Genomic DNA, 19665 nt, shown 5'->3' with positions numbered 1-19665 from the left:
ACGGTGAAGACCTGGCTACTGTTAAACAGAATGGAACTGGTGCAACAGAGACATGGGATAATCCTCTTTGTCATGTTTCAATGGGCCTGAAGACAGGTGAGCATTGATCAAGAACTGGACTTCCTCAAATAGCATTAGTTCCAAATGGTTGTAAATCGAATTCTCTGTTGATACTTTATTCTGTAGGTTGGGCCTCTCTATCATATGGTGTACCATCATAGAGAAATCTAACTTATTTGTAAACCCATGTACCAAGCTGACAAAGACCCATTATTAAATCAATTGTCCCACAAAGGAGGTGTGCCATTTTGGTAGCTCCACTTAACAGAACCCATGGAAGCTTTGTGTGGTCATCTCCGACCTCAGAGTTTTGTGCTTAATATTTAAGTCAAGCCAATGACTCAAATCATACCACTAAAGCAACCTAGGATTTTTAGGGCAAAAAAGGAGTATGATCATGACTGGACAAGTTGATACCCAAATTTCACTGAGAATTCATTTCAGTTACTGAAGACAAGTGTGAAGGCAAACAAACAAACAAACAAACAAACAAACAAACAAACAAACAAACAAACAAACAAAAACTTCTGCAAAAATTCAGTTACTGACTTTCCATATTACAGACCTAGCTGAGCATGAACAGATTATAAATATAAGTACTAAACTTTACACTTTTAATTAAGCTTATGCAAAATTTGTTCAACAGATTTCTAAAATGTTTGCTAACATTCACCAACTGTGAAGCTTGTTTCCTCATACTACGATAAATATAACTTTAAATACCCTGAATTAAAGATGATATTCTGCAGTTTACCTGTGTAGTATAATTGCAGTTGACATTAAATTCGCTGGAGACTACAGCCAAACAATAAAATTGTGCAACTAGCTAATTACTTAAGAACTGCACTGCACACTCGCCCACACACACATACTAATTTTTCTATCTTTGCAAGAACATTCCATTGAAAAAATGAAAAATAAATACTGTACATAATTAAATGTTGTACCTACACTTAAACCTAACCTCAGTAAATTGCCTGATTTTTTTTTTTTTTTTTGTATTTGTGAAGGCTGGATGACCGTGTGGACATTATTGTGAAGACCCTTTGGCTGTTTACACTCATTTTACACACACACACACACACACACACACACACACACACACACACACACACACACACAGAGAGCCCTTTGGCATGATTTGTCCATTGGTGACAGTTGCTATGGGCACTAACACCTCATGTCACTTGTAGTTACTATTTCTCAGCATTCTTCTTTCCCCTGTTTTGTTTCCATGTAGCCTATTTCAGCTTCACTGATCATCAGGTCTACGAATTTCATGTACAGACATCTTGATAAAACAAACCTAATGAGCATCCAGGAGAAAGTGTGTGCAGATAACACACTACATCAGCTAGAGGACAAGTGGAGGCATCGATATTGCTTAATTAGTTAGAGCTCACAGTCTGTGATTAAAGTCGTTCCACGAGTGGACTACAACAGGAAACTTATTTCACGTTGTATGTAACATCTCGTACCTCACATATTCTTCACTGTTGATTACAATGGATACTGACAAATGAGGTGATGAACATCAAAAGGATGAAATTATTTCCATAATCCTGCAGCAGTGTTTTTACAGTCAAGCCGGAAAGTCTGCACACCCCTTTCACCTTCTCCATGCTTTATTACTTTACAGACTTATTCTACAATAGATTGAGTTCATTTGTTGCCTCAAACATCTACACACAAATCGCCAATAATTACAAAGTGAAAACAGGTTTTTAGGAAATATGCAATTTTATTTTACTGACAAAAATAGGTTATTTAGGGGTTACATATCTGTATATACCCTTAACCTAATACTTGGTTGATGCACCTTTGGCAGCAATTACAGCTTCAAGGCGTCTTGGAAAAGAAGCTACGAGCTTGGCACACTTGTTTCTGGACATTTTTGCCTATTCCTCTTGGCATATCCTTGCAAGCTCCATCAGGTTGGATGGGGAGCATTGGTACACAACCATTTTCAGCTCCTTCCACAGATGTTCAATTGGACTTCGGTCTGGGCTCTGGCTGGGCCACTCAAGGACATTCACAAACTTTCTCTGAAGCCACTCCTTTGTTCTCTTGGCTGTGTGCTTTGGGTCGTTGTCATGTTGGAAGGTAAACCTTCGCCCCAGTCTGAGGTCCAGAGCACTCTGGAGCAGATTTTCTTCAAGGATATCTGTGTACATTCATCTTTCCCTCTATCAGGACTAGTCACCTCATTCCTGCTGCTGAAAAACATCCCCACATCATGATACTGCTACCGCCATGCTTCACTGTAGGGATGGCATTAGCCAGGTGATGAGTGGTGCCTGGTTTCCTCCAGACATGACGCTTGGTATCCAGGCCAAAAAGTTCAATTTTGGTTTCATCAGACCAGATAATCTTGTTTCTCATGGTTTCAGAGTCCTCTAGGTGCCTTTTGGCAAACTCCAAGCGGGCTGTCGCGTGCCTTTTACTAAGGAGTGGCTTCCATCTGGCCACTGTAGCATAAAGGCCTGATTTGTGGAGTGCTGCCTGGATGGTTGATCTTCTGAAAGGTTCTCCCATCTCCACAAGGATACACTGGGGCTCTGGCAGAGTGACCCTTGGGTTCCTGCTCACCTCCCTGGCCAAGGCCCGTCTTCTCCGATTGCTCAGTTTGGCTGGGCAGCCAAGTCTAGGAAGATTCTTGGTGGTTACAAACTTCTTCCATTTACAAATGATGGTGGCCACTGTGCTCTTTGGGACCTGTAAAGCTGCAGCAATTTTTCTGTACCCTTCTCCAGATTTATGGCTTGACACAATCCTGTCTCTGAGGTCTGCAGATAATTCCTTTGACCCCATGGCTTGGAGTTTGCTCTGACATGCACTGTCAACTGTGGGACCTTACGGTATATAGGCAGGTGTTGGCAATCCCCAATCAACTGAATTCACCACATGTGGACTCCAAATAAGTTGTAGAAACATCTCAAGCAGTATCAGTGGAAACAAAATGTACGTTAGCTCACTTTTGGGTGTCATATCAAAGGGTGTGCACACTTGTGTACATATGATATTTTACATTTTGATTTTTAATAAATTAGCATAAAATGTCTAAAAACCTGCTTTCACTTTGTAATTATGGACTATTTTGTGTAGAATTTTGTGGAAAAAAGAACTCAATCTATCGTAGAATAAGTCTGTAATGTAATAAAAATGTGGAGAAGGTGGAAGGGGTGTGCAGACTTTTTGGATTGACTGTATATTACAGAGAGTTTAATTCTCTCTATCAAGAAAACAGCAGTAAAACAAGATATAACAAGCAACAAACACCAGTTGATGGCTGCAAGAATTATGGACATTTCAATATTTGTAGACCTTCTACACATGACACTATAGTCTGGAAACTAAAGTTCGTCCAAACTGCGTACTGAACGTTATTTTGAATTCAAGACTAAAATTTATTACACTAAAATGCTTTTTAGGCAGTAAAGAAATCCAGATGGCTGTTCAGGTGTAGCCTACCTTCACTCCACGGATGCGAAACTCTGCCAGGGCCCGGAGCATCTTACTCGCTGCAGTTGGCAGATCCTTCCCACTTGAGATGACTTTAACCAATAGGGAGTCATAGTGTGGTGATATAACTGCTCCCTGGAATGCAGATGCGCTGTCTAAGCGAATGCCCATTCCTTCTGCACTCCTGAACACCTGCAAACATTTTTTTTTATAGCAAAGAGCTAAAGTTAGTGATCTCAGCAACATTATAAAGTTTCATATTTAGGAGGAGAGTATCTAAAGAAGTGGTGGAATTAAGGTCAGCGGGTGTGTGTGGGTGGGTGTGTGGGTGTAGACTCATGTATATGCATTATAGATGTATGCCTGTGCATACCAATTCTACAGAAGGATGTATACTACAGGGAGTACCACTGAGAGCATATTGCATTAGAGCCTATTCCTTGAATAAGCTCATCAGACATCTGTTTGCATATTTGCACTTGGTGGCATACGGTTTACTGCACTGCTGCTGACTCACTATATAACTGCACTATGCAACGTATAGTGCATTGCTCTGCTGAAAATATCTACTTTGCTGCATATCTGCTGTTATTATTTGCATACTGTCACATTTACTTGGAGGACTAGTTATGTACACATTGTCAGAAATAGGGGTACAGTAGGAGTGCATTTCTGTCCCTCAAGGTACAATCTACACTAATGTACCCCCGAGAGCTCATTACTAGACCTCAAGGTAAATTTGTGCACCTTTTTAGGGACAAAAATGTACAGATATGTTCCCAAGCAGTACACAAAGGGCCCAGTGACAAGCTGTTGTACCCCTAAAGGTACAATAATGTACTTTATTTTCTGAGAGTGCATTTACTACTACCTATATTACATTGCAGTCATTTAGCAGACACTCTTATCCAGAGCAATGTACAACATACCCAGAGTGGCCTGGGGAGCAGTTGGGGGTTAGGTGCCTTGCTCAAGGGCACTTCAGCCATTCCTGCTGGTCCAGGGAATTGAACCAGTGACCTTTTGATCTCAAAGTGTCTTCTCTAACCATTAGGCCATGGCTCCTCCATCCATCCATCACATTTACTGATAGTAAATTGTGGAATTCTACTGTCTACTTTGCCTGAGTAACCAAATATTTTCTGCAGCCATCTGGGAAATTTCAAGCTTGGCAAGCAGATGATTTTCTTTTGAATTTCTTACTTAGTCAATAATATCTCTCTTATTCAATGTTTATTATTTATCAGTGTTATTACCAGTATCAAAGTAATGGTCTTTGATTCTAACTGAATCAGTAGTATTACTGATACATACATCTGCAAAATTCAAGCTTGTAGTTTGCGTATGATGGTCAAAAGTATGAAATTGTGTGTAGTGGCATAATGTAAACTTGCAAATGCTGACATTCACATTGCTTTACAAAATAACTGAAAACAAAAGCAGCACTTTGTTTGTGAACACTTCCTGAACAGTGGCAGCTTCCAAATGGCTGGCTGACTTGGCAAAGAGGAAACAGAGATGTAGCAACACGTTGACGGACTCATTTACATGCACCATGTTGAAAAACATGACTGTTGTTAATGGATGTTAAAGTATTTAAAAGGATTTTCACATGGTCAACAATAGCCCTTTTTATTCAGCATTCTTGTCATTAGCTACCAATCAGGATACTAGTTACCAAGCTATGCTAATACATGTTATAGTGTTATGTGCTCGCCTAAGCATATGGAAGAGAAATTATAACAGGTTAATATCGGCAGGTTAATAAAAGCATATCTACAGTGGTGCTTGAAAGTTTGTGAACCCTTTAGAATTTTCTATATTTCTGCATAAATATGGCCTAAAACAACATCAGATTTTCACACAAGTCCTAAAAGTAGATAAAAAGAACCCAGTTAAACAAATGATGCAAAAATATTATACTTGGTCATTTATTTATTGAGGAAAATGATCCAATATTACATATCTCTGAGTGGCAAAAGTATGTGAACTTCTAGGATTAGTAGTTAATTTGAAGGTGAACTTAGAATCAGGTGTTTTTAATCAATGGGATGACAATCAGGTGTGAGTGGGCACCCTGTTTTATTTAAAGAACAGGGCTCTATCACAGTCTGATCTTCACAACACATGTTTGTGGAAGTGTATCATGGCATGAACAAAGGAGATTTCTGAGGACCTCAGAAAAAGCATTGTTGATGCTCATCAGGCTGGAAAAGGTTACAAAACCATCTCCAAAGAGTTTGGACTCCACCAATCCACAGTCAGACAGACTGTGTACAAATGGAGGAAATTCAAGACCATTGTTACCCTCCCCGGGAGTGGTCGACCAACAAAGATCACTCCAAGAGCAAGGTGTGTAATAGTCGGCGAGGTCAAAAAGGACCCCAGGATAACTTCTAAGCAACTGAAGGCCTCTCTCACATTGGCTAATGTTAATGTTCATGAGTTCACCATCAAGAGAACACTGAACAACAATGGTGTTCATGGCAGGGTTGCAAGGAGAAAGCCATTGCTCTCCAAAAAGAACATTGCTGCTTGTCTGCAGTTTGCTAAAGATCATGTGGACAAGCCAGAAGGCTATTGGAAAAATGTTTTGTGGACGGATGAGACCAAAATAGAACTTTTTGATTTAAATGAGAAGCATTATGTTTGGAGAAAGGAAAGCACTGCATTCCAGCATAAGAACCTTATCCCATCTATGAAACATGGTGGTGGTAGTATCATGGTTTGGGCCTGTTTTTTGCATCTGGGCCAGGATGGCTTGCCATCATTGATGGAACAATGAATTCTGAATTATACCAGCGAATTCTAAAGGAAAATATCAGGACATCTGTCCATGAACTGAATCTCAAGAGAAGGTGGGTCATGCAGCAAGACAACGACCCTAAGCACACAAGTCGTTCTACCAAAGAATGGTTAAAGAAGAATAAAGTTCATATTTTGGAATGGCCAAGTCAAAGTCCTGACCTTAATCCAATTGAAATGTTGTGGAAGGACCTGAAGCGAGCAGTTCTTGTAAGGACACCCACCAACATCCCAGAGTCTAAGCTGTTCTGTACGGAGGAATGGGCTAAAATTCCTCCAGACTGGTGTGCAGGACTGATCAACAGTTACCGGAAACGTTTAGTTGCAGTTATTGCTGCACAAGGGGGCCACACCAGATACTGAAAGCAAAGGTTCACATACTTTTGCCACTCAGAGATATGTAATATTCACAGCTCGAAATTTGCGGTGGTCCCGTCGCCTGAGGTGACTTAATTTGTCATTTGGTGGGTAATTCCTGTCACTAGCCAGCCCGGCTGGCTAGTTGAAAATAGAAAATATATATATGAAGCGAAGATTCAGACACACCGTCAACTAAACCCGCACATATTAAGCGTGTGCCATGTCTGTGTTAATCGATGTGTTTATCGGCAGGACGGAAAATACCAAAGAATTCCGAATCATATCGTGTACGAGTCAGGCTATCATTTTTTTCACTACTGCGCATGCATATAACGCATCTCGTTGAATATTGCGGTAATCACGTTATCAAATCAATAGATGTGGCCACATTATCACCCATTTAAACACGTGTTTTTGTTGTTGTTTACATCTACATCTGCCAAAGCTATGTTGCAATGTGGAATTTTCTGAAAGGTGTACAGAAACCGCCAGAGACGGGGACAAAGCGACCTCGGTCTGAAGAGGAGAAAAAGGCTGCCGATAAAGCATATGAGAAGGAGAAACGACAAAGGACTTATAAGCAAATGTGGGAGCAGGGTAGGCCTTGGCTGCGATATGATTTTTATGGAATAATTAATTTTTTTCAAGTTGATTCCTAGTCAATATGAAGCTCCTAATGCTTTCTCTCTCATAAATGGTTAAATACAGAAAGCATGTTGGACATATTTTGGGTGCTATAGTCATGATAGTAAGTATATTTGTTTTCAATACTCATACACCAAGTTGCCAAGTTTTCCAATATATTATTATTTGTTGATATTATATTATGGTGCTCAGTGTTCTCATTTATGTATTTAACGACAGTATCAAAATACTTGGGTCTTGAAATAAATGCACAATAGTCATGAACAATGGTAACTACTCTCTTTTGTGTTATTTTTGACAGAAGTAAAATTCATACATGAACAAATTTGGGCTAGTTGATTTTCTGTTTGGCTAGTTACTTTGGAAGGTAACTAGTCCAGCTGGCTGGTGAAAAAAATCTATGAATTTCTAGGCCTGATATTGGATCATTTTCCTCAATAAATAAATGAGCAAGTATAATTTTTTTTGTCTCATTTTTTTTAACTGGGTTCTCTTTATCTACTTTTAGGGCTTGTGTGAAGATCTGATGATGTTTTAGGTCATATTTATGCAGAAATATAGAAAATTCTAAAGGGTTCACAAACTATTAAGCACCATTGTAGTAATATTTTAGAAAAACAGTAAAAATGACCCTTCATGATTGAATGAAGACTATTAGTGTGATATCTGAAGCATACCTAGCATCATTTGCCATCATCCACCAAAATAGTAGTGGGTACTATAAGGATTTGTATGTCCCAAAAAAGTTCACATCCAAGACGCAGCCTTCTTGAGTTTACAGTCTCACAGGGATACTAACGAATTGTACCCAAGAACTGCTGCGGTGATCACAAAGCCTATGATCATGCAAAGAACCTAATAAACAATATACCCATTCTGGACATCATTTCAACACACTTGGCTCTGTTTGACTTCACACTATGCAGTTGTAGCAATGATTTATAATCCCACTAAAAGAAAATGGGTCCTCTTTTAAGTCTTCTCAGAGTTTTTCCTTGCCACCGTCATCTCATTAGGGATCTAAATCTACTTCGGGATTTGTGTAAAGCTGCTTAGTGACAATGGCTATTGTTAAAAGTGCAATGCAAATAAAACTGGACTGAATGTCTGATCTCATTCTCACTTACACTTTTATTCCAGTTCATTTCCCAGTTGAGGTATTTTGTAGCTTATTTTGATGCATTTACATTTGGGTGATTACGCATCACATGTCAAAATGCACATTGTAAAATTTGCTCCTCTGTGTTTGTGACAAAAGCCTCCGCCACACACACAGATATTTTGCCAGGTGCTTTTTGTACTAACATGATCAGACACATAAATAAATAAAGCAGCAAGCTGGCATCAGCCATGCGATACTGGAAGTCAGTGTGAAACATGGCCTATGCCGTTTTTTGTTAATTGAGATTTCTTTCCCCCATTATCTTTAATCAAGAGCAAGGTCTTTCATTCTGAGAGCAGTATTTATTCATTTCACATTTTACAGTTTTCCCCTCAAAATCTGCCCTCTGTCTCAAATAACCCCAGCTTGCACTCTGACTGCTTTTGTTCGCTTGTGAATCTTCTGCTCACAGATCTTGGATTTTGGTGAGGTGACCTAATCAACCAATAGAATGCAAAGTATGACACTGATCAATGAAATCGTCCCTGCCTCCTTGGATGCGTTCGTTTTACTCATGGATGGGTTACTGAGTGCAAGTCGGGGGTATTTGAGAGAGAGGGCAGGTATTGAGGGAAAACAATGCAAAATCTGAAGGTGAAATGAATAAGTACTGCTCTCTAATTGAAATACCATGCTCTTGATTAAAGAGAGAAAAAAAGTCCATGTATTTTCAGTCTATTCTCAACCAAAAAAAAAAAAGAGAACATGTCTCCCACATATCCTACTGATGATATTTTAAAAGCATCTATTCTTTCACTTCTTTCACAGACATTCCTGCTTTTAAAAATAATGTTTTCTGCCAAGCAGGATCAATGAAGGAAATAAAAAAAAAAAGTGTAGATCCTTGTAGGGTTGTCGAATTGCTAGCCGATTATCTCATTATGGGCTTAATGAATGGATCTTATTGATCACTGGTGATACAATTATCCAGCCCATCCTTCAGCTAATTATGCATGCCTCAAGTCATTTTTCTGGTCTTCATAATCAAATGTGACGACACAGAAAGGTAGAAATGATAGAATGTTGCCTTCTTCACAAAACCAGCATGAGTCCAATTACATTCATTATTCTATTGCCACCCTGTACCAGACTTATCATTATTTTTCCACTCTCTGTCACAGCTCTCTTTCAAACACTTCTCTCACCACGCTGCCTGATTATTGCTGAAAATGCGCCGAGACATTCATGTAATCGGTTCAAAATATTCCTTTATCATGCCAGCTTATGACATTTTTGTCTCTTTTATTAAAACTCTTGCTCTTTCTTCCTCCTCTGACTATCTTTGTCTCTGTCCATCTGGTCTCCTGCTGTTCAAGCTATTGGGTAAAACCTACCAGTGGACACAAGGTACCCTTTCCACTACCTTCTGTCAATTTAAAACCAATTACACCTGTACAAAGGGTCCCAAAAACATACAGACACTCTGCTAACAGCCTTCCACTCTTTCAATCTCGGTTGCTTCATATTGATCTTCATTAAAGGCAAAGGAGGACTTTGTGGACTGAACATCATAAAACATACAAAGATAAAAAGAGCACTATTCCAAAAGACCTTGTAGCCCTTTCAGTTTGAGCATCTGGGAAGTATTGCATAACACTTCAATTATAAAACCACTGTTCAAGTGAAGCCCAAAAGTGTAGGATTTTTTTTTTTTCCCATACAGACTGCACTGTAATGAGACTAACAGCTTTGGCCCAGTAAGTGAGAGCTATTTCATTTGCAGATATACAGTATCAGTCAAACACACACACACACACACACACACACACACACACACACACACACACACACACAAAAAAAAAAAAAAAGACACAAATGATTGTATTTCATAACTGATTTCAAGTGATAATTACATATTGTAGATGCATTTCAAGCAACAGAGACCCACTGATTTCGAAATACTGTACATGTCTGTTCTCCAATACACACACAAACTCTTAGGCTCAAATAATTTTACTAAATAAACTGCCTTTGTTTCATCAGGTTTAGTTGGATGTTCCTGTTAAAAGTTTCTTTAAGTGAACTCTGTTTAACTCTGGGAATTTCCCTCAGTGTCTGCTCACAAATATGATGTTCGAAGGAGGAGAAGATGCTTATCTTTCTTGCTGTATCCTTCACATTCAATTAAGCAAAATATACAGAAACTATACTGCTCTGGCAACACGTTAGAAGTAGTGAGTTAACCTGGTACATCTTAAGAACAACATGGTCTAATGCAGGGGTTCTCAACCTTTTCTACTCTGAGGACCACCTCATACTTGTAATGAGTCGGGGCCCATTAAAGATCCAAAATTATTTTGGCTCATCTATTCTATTAGAATCTAATACTCTACTGTAAAGTGTATTAATGGAATGCAACATCACTCCCTGTTATAGATGGGATCCCAGGAATTAATTAAATGCAATAAAAACAAACTGTTTTAAATTGTAGGCATTGTATTTAAAACTGTATGGATGTGCCAGAAGCCAAAATAAAACCATGCATCTGGGTCAGTCAAAAGGGATTAATGATCCAAAAGTGGAGTCTGGTCCATTAACACAAGAACTTATTGCCATGTTTGTGTTCAGCAAACAAGCAAGTTATTAAAACCAAGAAGTACACTCAAAAGAAGTGGATACAGAAACCACTCAATGGGATTAGATCCTTACACGCTAACAAAGAAGGATTTTTCCTCATCTCATTATCTCTAGCCGCTTTATCCTTCTACAGGGTCGCAGGCAAGCTGGAGCCTATCCCAGCTGACTACGGGCGAAAGGCGGGGTACACCCTGGACAAGTCGCCAGGTCATCACAGGGCTGACACATAGACACAGACAACCATTCACACTCACATTCACACCTACGGTCAATTTAGAGTCACCAGTTAACCTAACCTGCATGTCTTTGGACTGTGGGGGAAACCGGAGCACCCGGAGGAAACCCACACGGACACGGGGAGAACATGCAAACTCCACACAGAAAGGCCCTCGCCGGCCCCGGGGCTCGAACCCAGGACCTTCTCGCTGTGAGGCGACAGCGCTAACCACTACACCACCGTGCCGCCCTGGATTTTTCCTATGAAAGAAAAATTTACCACCTAGATTTGACATTCGTAGAATAAATTTTGATCCCATTGTAGCCATAACTAAATACAAAAGACAATAGTTATGCATGCTATTAACTTAATGTGAAGATAATTAACAGATAATCAACAGATTTAAGGGTTTTTTTAAATAAAAATTATTTTTAGTCTTTTGCATTTATAATTATTTGTAATTGGACTTGCACGACCCCACCAGCTCTGCTGATCAACTTATGTTTAAATAAAGTTATTCATTCATTCATTATGAGTTAGAAAATTATCCATCCAATGAGTTCCCTGACATTTCAAACTACCTGGTACTGCAGACATCGTTCTACACGGACAAACAGATGAAAACCTGGAAGAGCATGGAGGAGTACAACTTTTTATATGTGGCTGGGCTAAAGATCTGGGGATCAGGACACTACACGATAAATCCTAGATCATTTTTGTCTGGGTAAATATGAGTTTCTGGGCTTTTTGCGCACGTCTTTGAGAAGGTTGCTAGGATGCTACAAGTTTTGGTATTGTGTGTAAACAAACCACAGGTGCTCGATTCTCAATCCTCCCTGCTCTTCTCTTCCAGCAGGCATCACAGATCCATAGAATTTACCCACAAATGTATTTATTTATTCTGCATAGTCACTCTGTGTGTGTGTGTGTGTGTGTGTGTGTGTGTGTGCGCACGCGCGTGCACAGGTTAAATGTCACAAAATAAAGGCTTGTTCTTAATTTACCACAAATGTATTTATTCCACTTGAAAAGTATATGGCAAACCAGCTATTGGATTTGGGACGCTACAACATCCTGAACTATTTAGTATTTGGCTTCAAACTTGAAAAATTTTTGCGGCCCACTAGATGGCGCTTCACAGCCCATTAGTTTGCCATGGCCCAGTGGTTGAGAAACACTGGTCTAATGCATGCAAATTCATAATTTATAACACGTCAGGTTGGCATTAAATATTTATTATTACACGCAAATTTATTTGTACAAGATTAATTAACTTACAACTATGTTGTACATTGTCCTTGTTTGTCCAAATGTGTGAAAAAAAATCTTATGATGTCTTGGTTCTTAAAAAGTGTGTCTTCACAGAATTGTCACAAAACTGTAGCTTTTTGCATTTTAAGTAGTAGAAGTGCACTCAAAGTCAAGAAAATCAAATAAAAACAAGGCACTGTTCTATATACTCAGGCTGAAATAGCAAGTGGTATGTTTTTCCCAAGGAGGCACGGTGGTGTAGTGGTTAGTGCTGTCGCCTCACAGCAAGAAGGTCCAGGTTCGAGCCCCGTGGCTGGCGAGGGCCTTTCTGTGCGGAGTTTGCATGTTCTCCCCGTGTCCGCGTGGGTTTCCTCCGGGTGCTCCGGTTTCCCCCACAGTCCAAAGACATGCAGGTTAGGTTAACTGGTGACTCTAAATTGACCGTAGGTGTGAATGTGAGTGTGAATGGTTGTCTGTGTCTATGTGTCAGCCCTGTGATGACCTGGTGACTTGTCCAGGGTGTACCCCGCCTTTCGCCCGTAGTCAGCTGGGATAGGCTCCAGCTTGCCTGCGACCCTGTAGAACAGGATAAAGCGGCTAGAGATAATGAGATGAGATCAATTCCATTAACTTGCCTGACAACGTCTTGTTGAGACCACAAGTGATAAACTTTACAGCAATGCACAGTTTCAGGGTCAGACATACTGTATATCATAGTTTTCCTAACCTCAACCATGGCATCAAACAACAAACTGACCTCGAACCCACTGGGATAAATATAGAAGACCCAGTGCAACAAGAAAACCAGAATATAACCCAGCAAAAGGTCAAGAAAAGTCAATGACTAAAGAAATAATGATGTCACTCTATACTACCACACACAGTTTTTTTCCACAAGTGGAAAACAGCCAGTTTAACTGACACAGCAATGCTGATGGTCACCTCAGATATCCAGTGACACTTGTCTGAAAGTGTTCAGTGTGCAGGAAGTAATGCCTCACTGAAATGCGTGAAATGTCACAGCCCAGTGTGTGTTTGTGCATGTGTGTGTGTGTGTGTGTTAAAATCAATATTTCTACAAGATCAGACTGATCTTGCAATGTGAAGAACCACATATGGGTGTGATGGTCAGGCATCCATCATAAAAATAAATGATAATATTAATAATGTCCCATAATGTCCCTGACACCTGGCCATATGCCACATATCCCTAGGGCATCCAGGAACATACAGTACCAGTGAAAAGTTTGGACACACCTTCTAATTCAATCGGGTTGTTTTTCTTTATTTTTATTAATTAAAAGACACTTCATGTCTTAAAGTAATGATGGATGTCATTTCTCTTTACTTAGTTGAGCGGTTCTTGACATAATATGGATTACTACAGTTGTGGAATAGGTCTGTTTACTGTATTATTATTATGATTATTATTATTATTATTATTATTTACTGTTTGGTCTCAAACACTTTAAGTAGGCAAGAAATTCCACCAATTAACTTTTGACGAGGAAGCTGGTTAAGATAATGCTAATAGTGTGCAAAGTGCCAAGGTAAATAATTTTTTGAAGAATTTTAACACTTTACCACATAATTCTATATCTGTTCCATATGTTATTTCATAGTTTTGATGTCTTCAGTTTTGTTCTACAATGTAGAAAAGTGTCAAAATACATAAAAAACTATGAATGAGTAGGGGTGTCCAAACTTTTGGCAGGATATATAAAATGTCTCCCTGCTTGAAGAGAAATCTTCATACAACCGACAATTGAAACGTAAAGGGATTTTTGTTGTTGTTGATTTATTCAATATAAAAATGATCTTGTACATAATATATAAAATACAAGTACAAAAACATTAAAATATTGGGATGACACAAGAAAGTGTAAACACTTATTTCCATTGTGGTCCCTAAAATAAAGTTATAAAGTCTTAAACTGTAAATATTCATGGAAAGCAGAAAGTGTATTTACTTTAAACTAAAACAAATGGTACTTTACCTTGGTTAGAATGTGTGTGTGCGCGTGTGTGTTCAGAAATAACAGTGTGTATCAGTAACCAATCATCCATCCAGACTGCTTTCTTCATCCTCTGTCTCCATGGAAACCAGACTATCCAACATGGCCGGCTGCCAGAGTATGCCTCTCACTCCCATTATACACATCCTCCCTCTGTTCCTAAACTAGGTCACTACACCTATAGTGGCCCTCCTTCCCCCCCACCCCCCATGTGTGCTCTGTGGCTGCTCCGAGGCATCTCTATTACACCGCTCGCTCTCTTCCTCACTCTAGTTACTATTCTCTGTGTCTCTTCCTATGCTGTAAAGTGCATTCCTGACTTGACAAGCTGAGCTGACGCATCAAAGGCTCCCAGGAGTGAAAAATACATGATGGAGGGAATAAGAAAGAAGAGTGCTGAAGACATGCCCAAACTGAGCTCTGTTTTCAGGAGTTTACTATTTTGACACTAAAGCCTTAATCTTTCTCCTCATTCTCAACTTTCAACCCATTTCTTGCCTTTTCAGTTTGCACTTTCCAATTCCTTACAGGCACAGTCTTATCCTTCTAAATCCAATCTCTTATCCTGTCTTTCCCTTTCTCTATAAAAAAAAAAATAACCTGTTACAATCATATCCTGTCCAGGCTTCATGCTTGTAGTGTAGTATTTCAAACTGACATCTTTCTCACTCGCACTATAGATTGTTTTGAGCTTTACATTATTTCATCATTTTTGCTGCCAAGGCTCAATTACTTGACTCCCTCCTCTTCAACCACGCTGCATTTTTCTTCCATTCTATTTGTATTTCCATCCGTTGTTTCATTTGCACTTCTGCTCCTTCTCAGACAGAACACAAATAATCGTCTATTGCAGAAAAGGAAGATGGATCTGTTAGTCAATTTGAGCCCTTTGGCCTGTTCTCTATGTATTTTCTGTCTCTCACAACAGTTTAGTGACCATGCTGATCTCATTACTTTAATAAATTAAGCACTGAAACATAGCACTTTACACAACTCATTGACATCCCTTCCGCCACCACACCCCAGCCCTCTTCACCCCTGCCAGCGCTTTGAGTCCTGAAAATAATTAACGCGCATTTGTTAAAGTGAGCACTTTGCCAAGGCATGAAACCTTTGAACCACACTTGTGGGTTGATCACTGAACCCGTCTCACCATTATTCTCCTCATCTCTTCTTGGCCTAATTGCCTCTTGCTGTCCTCATCTGCCCTTTGTCTCCCCCTTGCTTATTATCTGTTTAACACCTCGAGTCAGCACTTCCCTGCCTCTCTTTAGCTCAGGCTTTTATCCTGTCTGTAGTTTCGCGGTTAAACATTAGTCATCTTGCTGATTCGAAAAGGATCCTTTCAGTTTGTCATTTACATTTACCGGTAGTTGTATTGATTGAGGCGAGGGTTAAGGAATTCACAGAGCTACTGTGTTACAGTGTTAAACTCCTTTCATCTCGCTCTTTCCATTTCTTTCGCTGTCAATTTCCTCTCGCTTCAGACCAAGATGAAGCTTCAATTGGAGGCTTTGTGAGTCTGAATGAGTTTGGCTTTCCACCTGATGCTTTCCTGACCTTTTGTTTCTTTTCTGATTATTTTCAGCAGGCCTGTTTGCTTGGAGTTTTATCAAAGCATTCTCTTTTTCGTTTTTTTTCCAGCTTCCATTCACTGGAACTGTATCTGTACACAACACAGGACTATCCTATTATATTTCCTGTTTTTCATTGTTGACCTTCAGCCTCACTTACTGACTTCAGAAGGATGCATCCTCATGTAGGCTGCTGCGTTTGTTTTTCATTTTCCAGTCTCAATCAAAAACTCTTCCCGCCCATGTCTTTTTTTCTTCCTAAAGATGTAGTTTCCTTCTGTCGAAAGCCTCTATGAGGCATCTTAAGTGCATAGAGCATGTCTAGAGTGGGTGGATAACAGTCCGTTTCAAATACGTATTTCCAACCCATTGACATCTGATTCTCTCTCTCTACCCCTCATTTTTGTTTGCTCCCCTTTTCACACTGCTATTATTTCCCATCTATGAATGTTTAGCACTGTATACTGTAGATTTGCCCTAATATGCCATCATATTTATATACAATTACTCAGCCAAATGATAGATGAAATCATCTTTACTGCATTTCACCATTTTCCTTTACATTATACCTATATTATTTCAGTTACATTTTTCATTTTGCAAGATTTGCATGCTTGATAACCTTTATATTTTCCATCCACTCATTATCCGTAGCCGCTTATCCTGTGCAAGGTTGCGGGCAAGCTGGAGCCTAACCCAGCTGACTATGGATGAGAGGCAGGGTACACCCTGGACAAGTCGCCAGATCATCATAGGGCTGACACATAGAGACAAACAACAGTTCACACTCACATCTACAGTCAATTTAGAGCCACCAATTAGCCTAACCTGCATGTCTTTGGACTGTGGGGGAAACCAGAGCACCTGGAGGAAACCCACACACACACACACGGGGAGATCATGCAAACTCCACACAGAAAGGCCCCTGTCGGAGAATGGGCTTGAACTCAGAACCTTCTTGCTGTGAGGCGACAGTACTAACCACTACATCACTGTGCCACCACCTATATATTTGTAAATCTAAAAATGTAAACAATATCTTGCTTATTTGCAAATATAACCTACATTCTGTAAAATTATACCAATCATAAAAAGAAACACTGTTGTACATCTCCATTCTATCCATGCAGCACTGCACTCTTGATATTCTTTACAATGGCAAAAAGCAGATTAATATGCAATTTTAGTCTCTGTCTTTTGAACTACATTCTGCCATTGTGAACCCCCCTGTAATCTATGTCTCTTTCCAGCCATATTGTATGTGTACAGCTTGTGCCTTTGGTAGTGTGTTATTTTCTATAGGCAGTCTTATAATTGCCAGGAATTTTTTTTTTTAAATCCATGCAACAGGTGCACTGGTGAATTAAAGCAACACTTTGAAGAAGAATAAGACTCAAGAAGTGTTAATCTTCATAATGCTACTTAGAAACTAACCAACTAATCAATGTCTCAATAAATCAGTCCACATATCACCACAGTTTATAACAAAACAAGAGGAAACAAGTAAGAATGTTAATCTCATGATTCAACCAGAAATCAATATCCATCTCATCTCATTATCTCTAGCCGCTTTATCCTGTTCTACAGGGTCGCAGGCAAGCTGGAGCCTATCCCAGCTGACTATGGGCGAAAGGCGGGGTACACCCTGGACAAGTCGCCAGGTCATCACAGGGCTGACACATAGACACAGACAACCATTCACACTCACATTCACACCTACGGTCAATTTAGAGTCACCAGTTAACCTAACCTGCATGTCTTTGGACTGTGGGGGAAACTGGAGCACCCGAAGGAAACCCACGAGGACACAGGGAGAACATGCAAACTCTGCACAGAAAGGCCCTCACCAGCCACGGGGCTCGAACCCGGACCTTCTTGCTGTGAGGCGGCAGCGCTAACCACTACACCACCGTGCCGCCCCAATCAATATCCAATATAAGCTAATTAGCTAACTTCAGCTAAGTGAAGATAGTGTTTAATATTGTGTATATCAAGTCAAGTCAAAGTCCCTTCCACACCAGGATCTGGTCTTCCCAGGCTGTCTCCAGTCCTAGTACTAACCATCTCTTTGAGGCACATGGTATAAAGGTGCGTAGCAACATCCGTGCTCAAAGACCTGGCACATGATAGACCACATCATCGTAAGCTAACGCTACAAGTCCAATATCATTGACTGCCATGTTAGAAGAAGTGCTGACCGCTGGACAGATCATAAAATGATGTGTGCCAGACTGAATCTACGTGTTCACGCCTCCAAGCAGAAACGCTTGCAGAAGAAGACTAAATGCCTTAACACTGCCTCCCTCTGTGATGAAGACATACAGTAACAGCTAGCAGAAAAACTTTGAGACCCTCCAACCACTCCAAGGCTCAGTCGAGGAAAAATGGCAGACTCTGAGAGACACCAGACACATTCATCTGCGGCAGAAGTACTGGGCTACAGAACAAGAAAACATCAAGATGATTGGTTTGATGACAACAATATGGCAATAAAAGACCTCCTTGCTTCTAAGCATGCTGCCTTTAAGACACTAATGTGGCAAGAGACCCCAGCAAACAGAAATTGCTATCGTTATGCCAGAAATAGATGTCAATGGGAAATTTGCAAGATGAAAAACAACTGGTGGTCACAACGAGCTGCTGAGATCGAAGAACATGCCAACAAGAAAAATCCTAGGCAAATGTTCGAAGGTATCAAATTTACCTCAAGTCGTAAAAGCACTGGCCTGGACCCCATAAACTCGGCCGATGGTGTGCGCCTTACTCGAAAAGAAGATATTCTGTGTCAATGGAAAGAACACTTCTCATTACTACTCAACCAACACAGCAATTCCGATTTCACTGTCCTTGATGATATTCTACAAGAAGAAATCGATCATTCGCTCCAAGTTATTCCATCAAGGGATGAAGTGGAGAAAGCCTTGACTCAACTATCTAGAGGTAAAGCCCCTGGCACTGATGCCTTACCAGCTGAAGTGCTTAAACACGGTGGCCCAGAGCTCATCTCCAGCCTCCACACCCTTCTAGAAGACATCTGGAAATCAGAAACAACCCCCCAGGACTTCAGGGATGGCATATTAGTGAAGCTTTTCAAGAAGAAGTGTAGGCTTACATGCGGAAACTACCGTGGTATTACCCTTTTGTCAATCGCGGGGAAACTCGTAGCCAAGGTTATACTCAACTGTATCTGGCCAATTATCGGGCAACATCTTCCAGAAGCCCAATGTAGTTTTAGGAGTGGGAGATCTACTATAGATGTGATGTTTGTTCTCAGACAATTACAAGAGAAGTGCAAGGAACAACAAGAGCTCTATATCATTTTTGTATACCTTGTGAAGGCTTTTGGCACTGTTAATCGTGAAATTATGTGGCAGCTTCTGGGGAAGATAGGCATCCCTCCCAAAATAGTGAATACCATTAGAAGTTTGCATGATGGCATGCGTGCAACAGTCCAAGTGGGAAGCGAAAGCACTGACGAGTTTGAAGTTACCTGTGGTCTTCGCCAAGGATGTATACTTGCCCCCTCCTTGTTTGTAG

The 19665-nt window shown here is 40.1% G+C and overlaps 1 protein-coding gene across 1 annotated transcript in view; it reads right to left on the bottom strand.

Annotated features, from left to right (window-relative positions):
• The window catches only part of pcxb (pyruvate carboxylase b), a 482389-nt gene that overhangs the window by 250728 nt on the left and 211996 nt on the right, over positions 1 to 19665 (bottom strand). The window contains exon 9 of the mRNA XM_060924639.1: positions 3532 to 3714. Coding sequence (XP_060780622.1) covers positions 3532 to 3714 — 183 coding nt within the window. The remainder of the gene's footprint in view (positions 1 to 3531; positions 3715 to 19665) is intronic.

Source organism: Neoarius graeffei, chromosome 1 (genome assembly GCF_027579695.1).
Source record: "Neoarius graeffei isolate fNeoGra1 chromosome 1, fNeoGra1.pri, whole genome shotgun sequence".
Classification (NCBI taxonomy): Eukaryota; Metazoa; Chordata; class Actinopteri; order Siluriformes; family Ariidae; genus Neoarius; species Neoarius graeffei.
The sequence above is the reverse complement of the archived record's forward strand: the minus strand, read 5'-3'. Positions and strand labels throughout refer to the sequence as shown.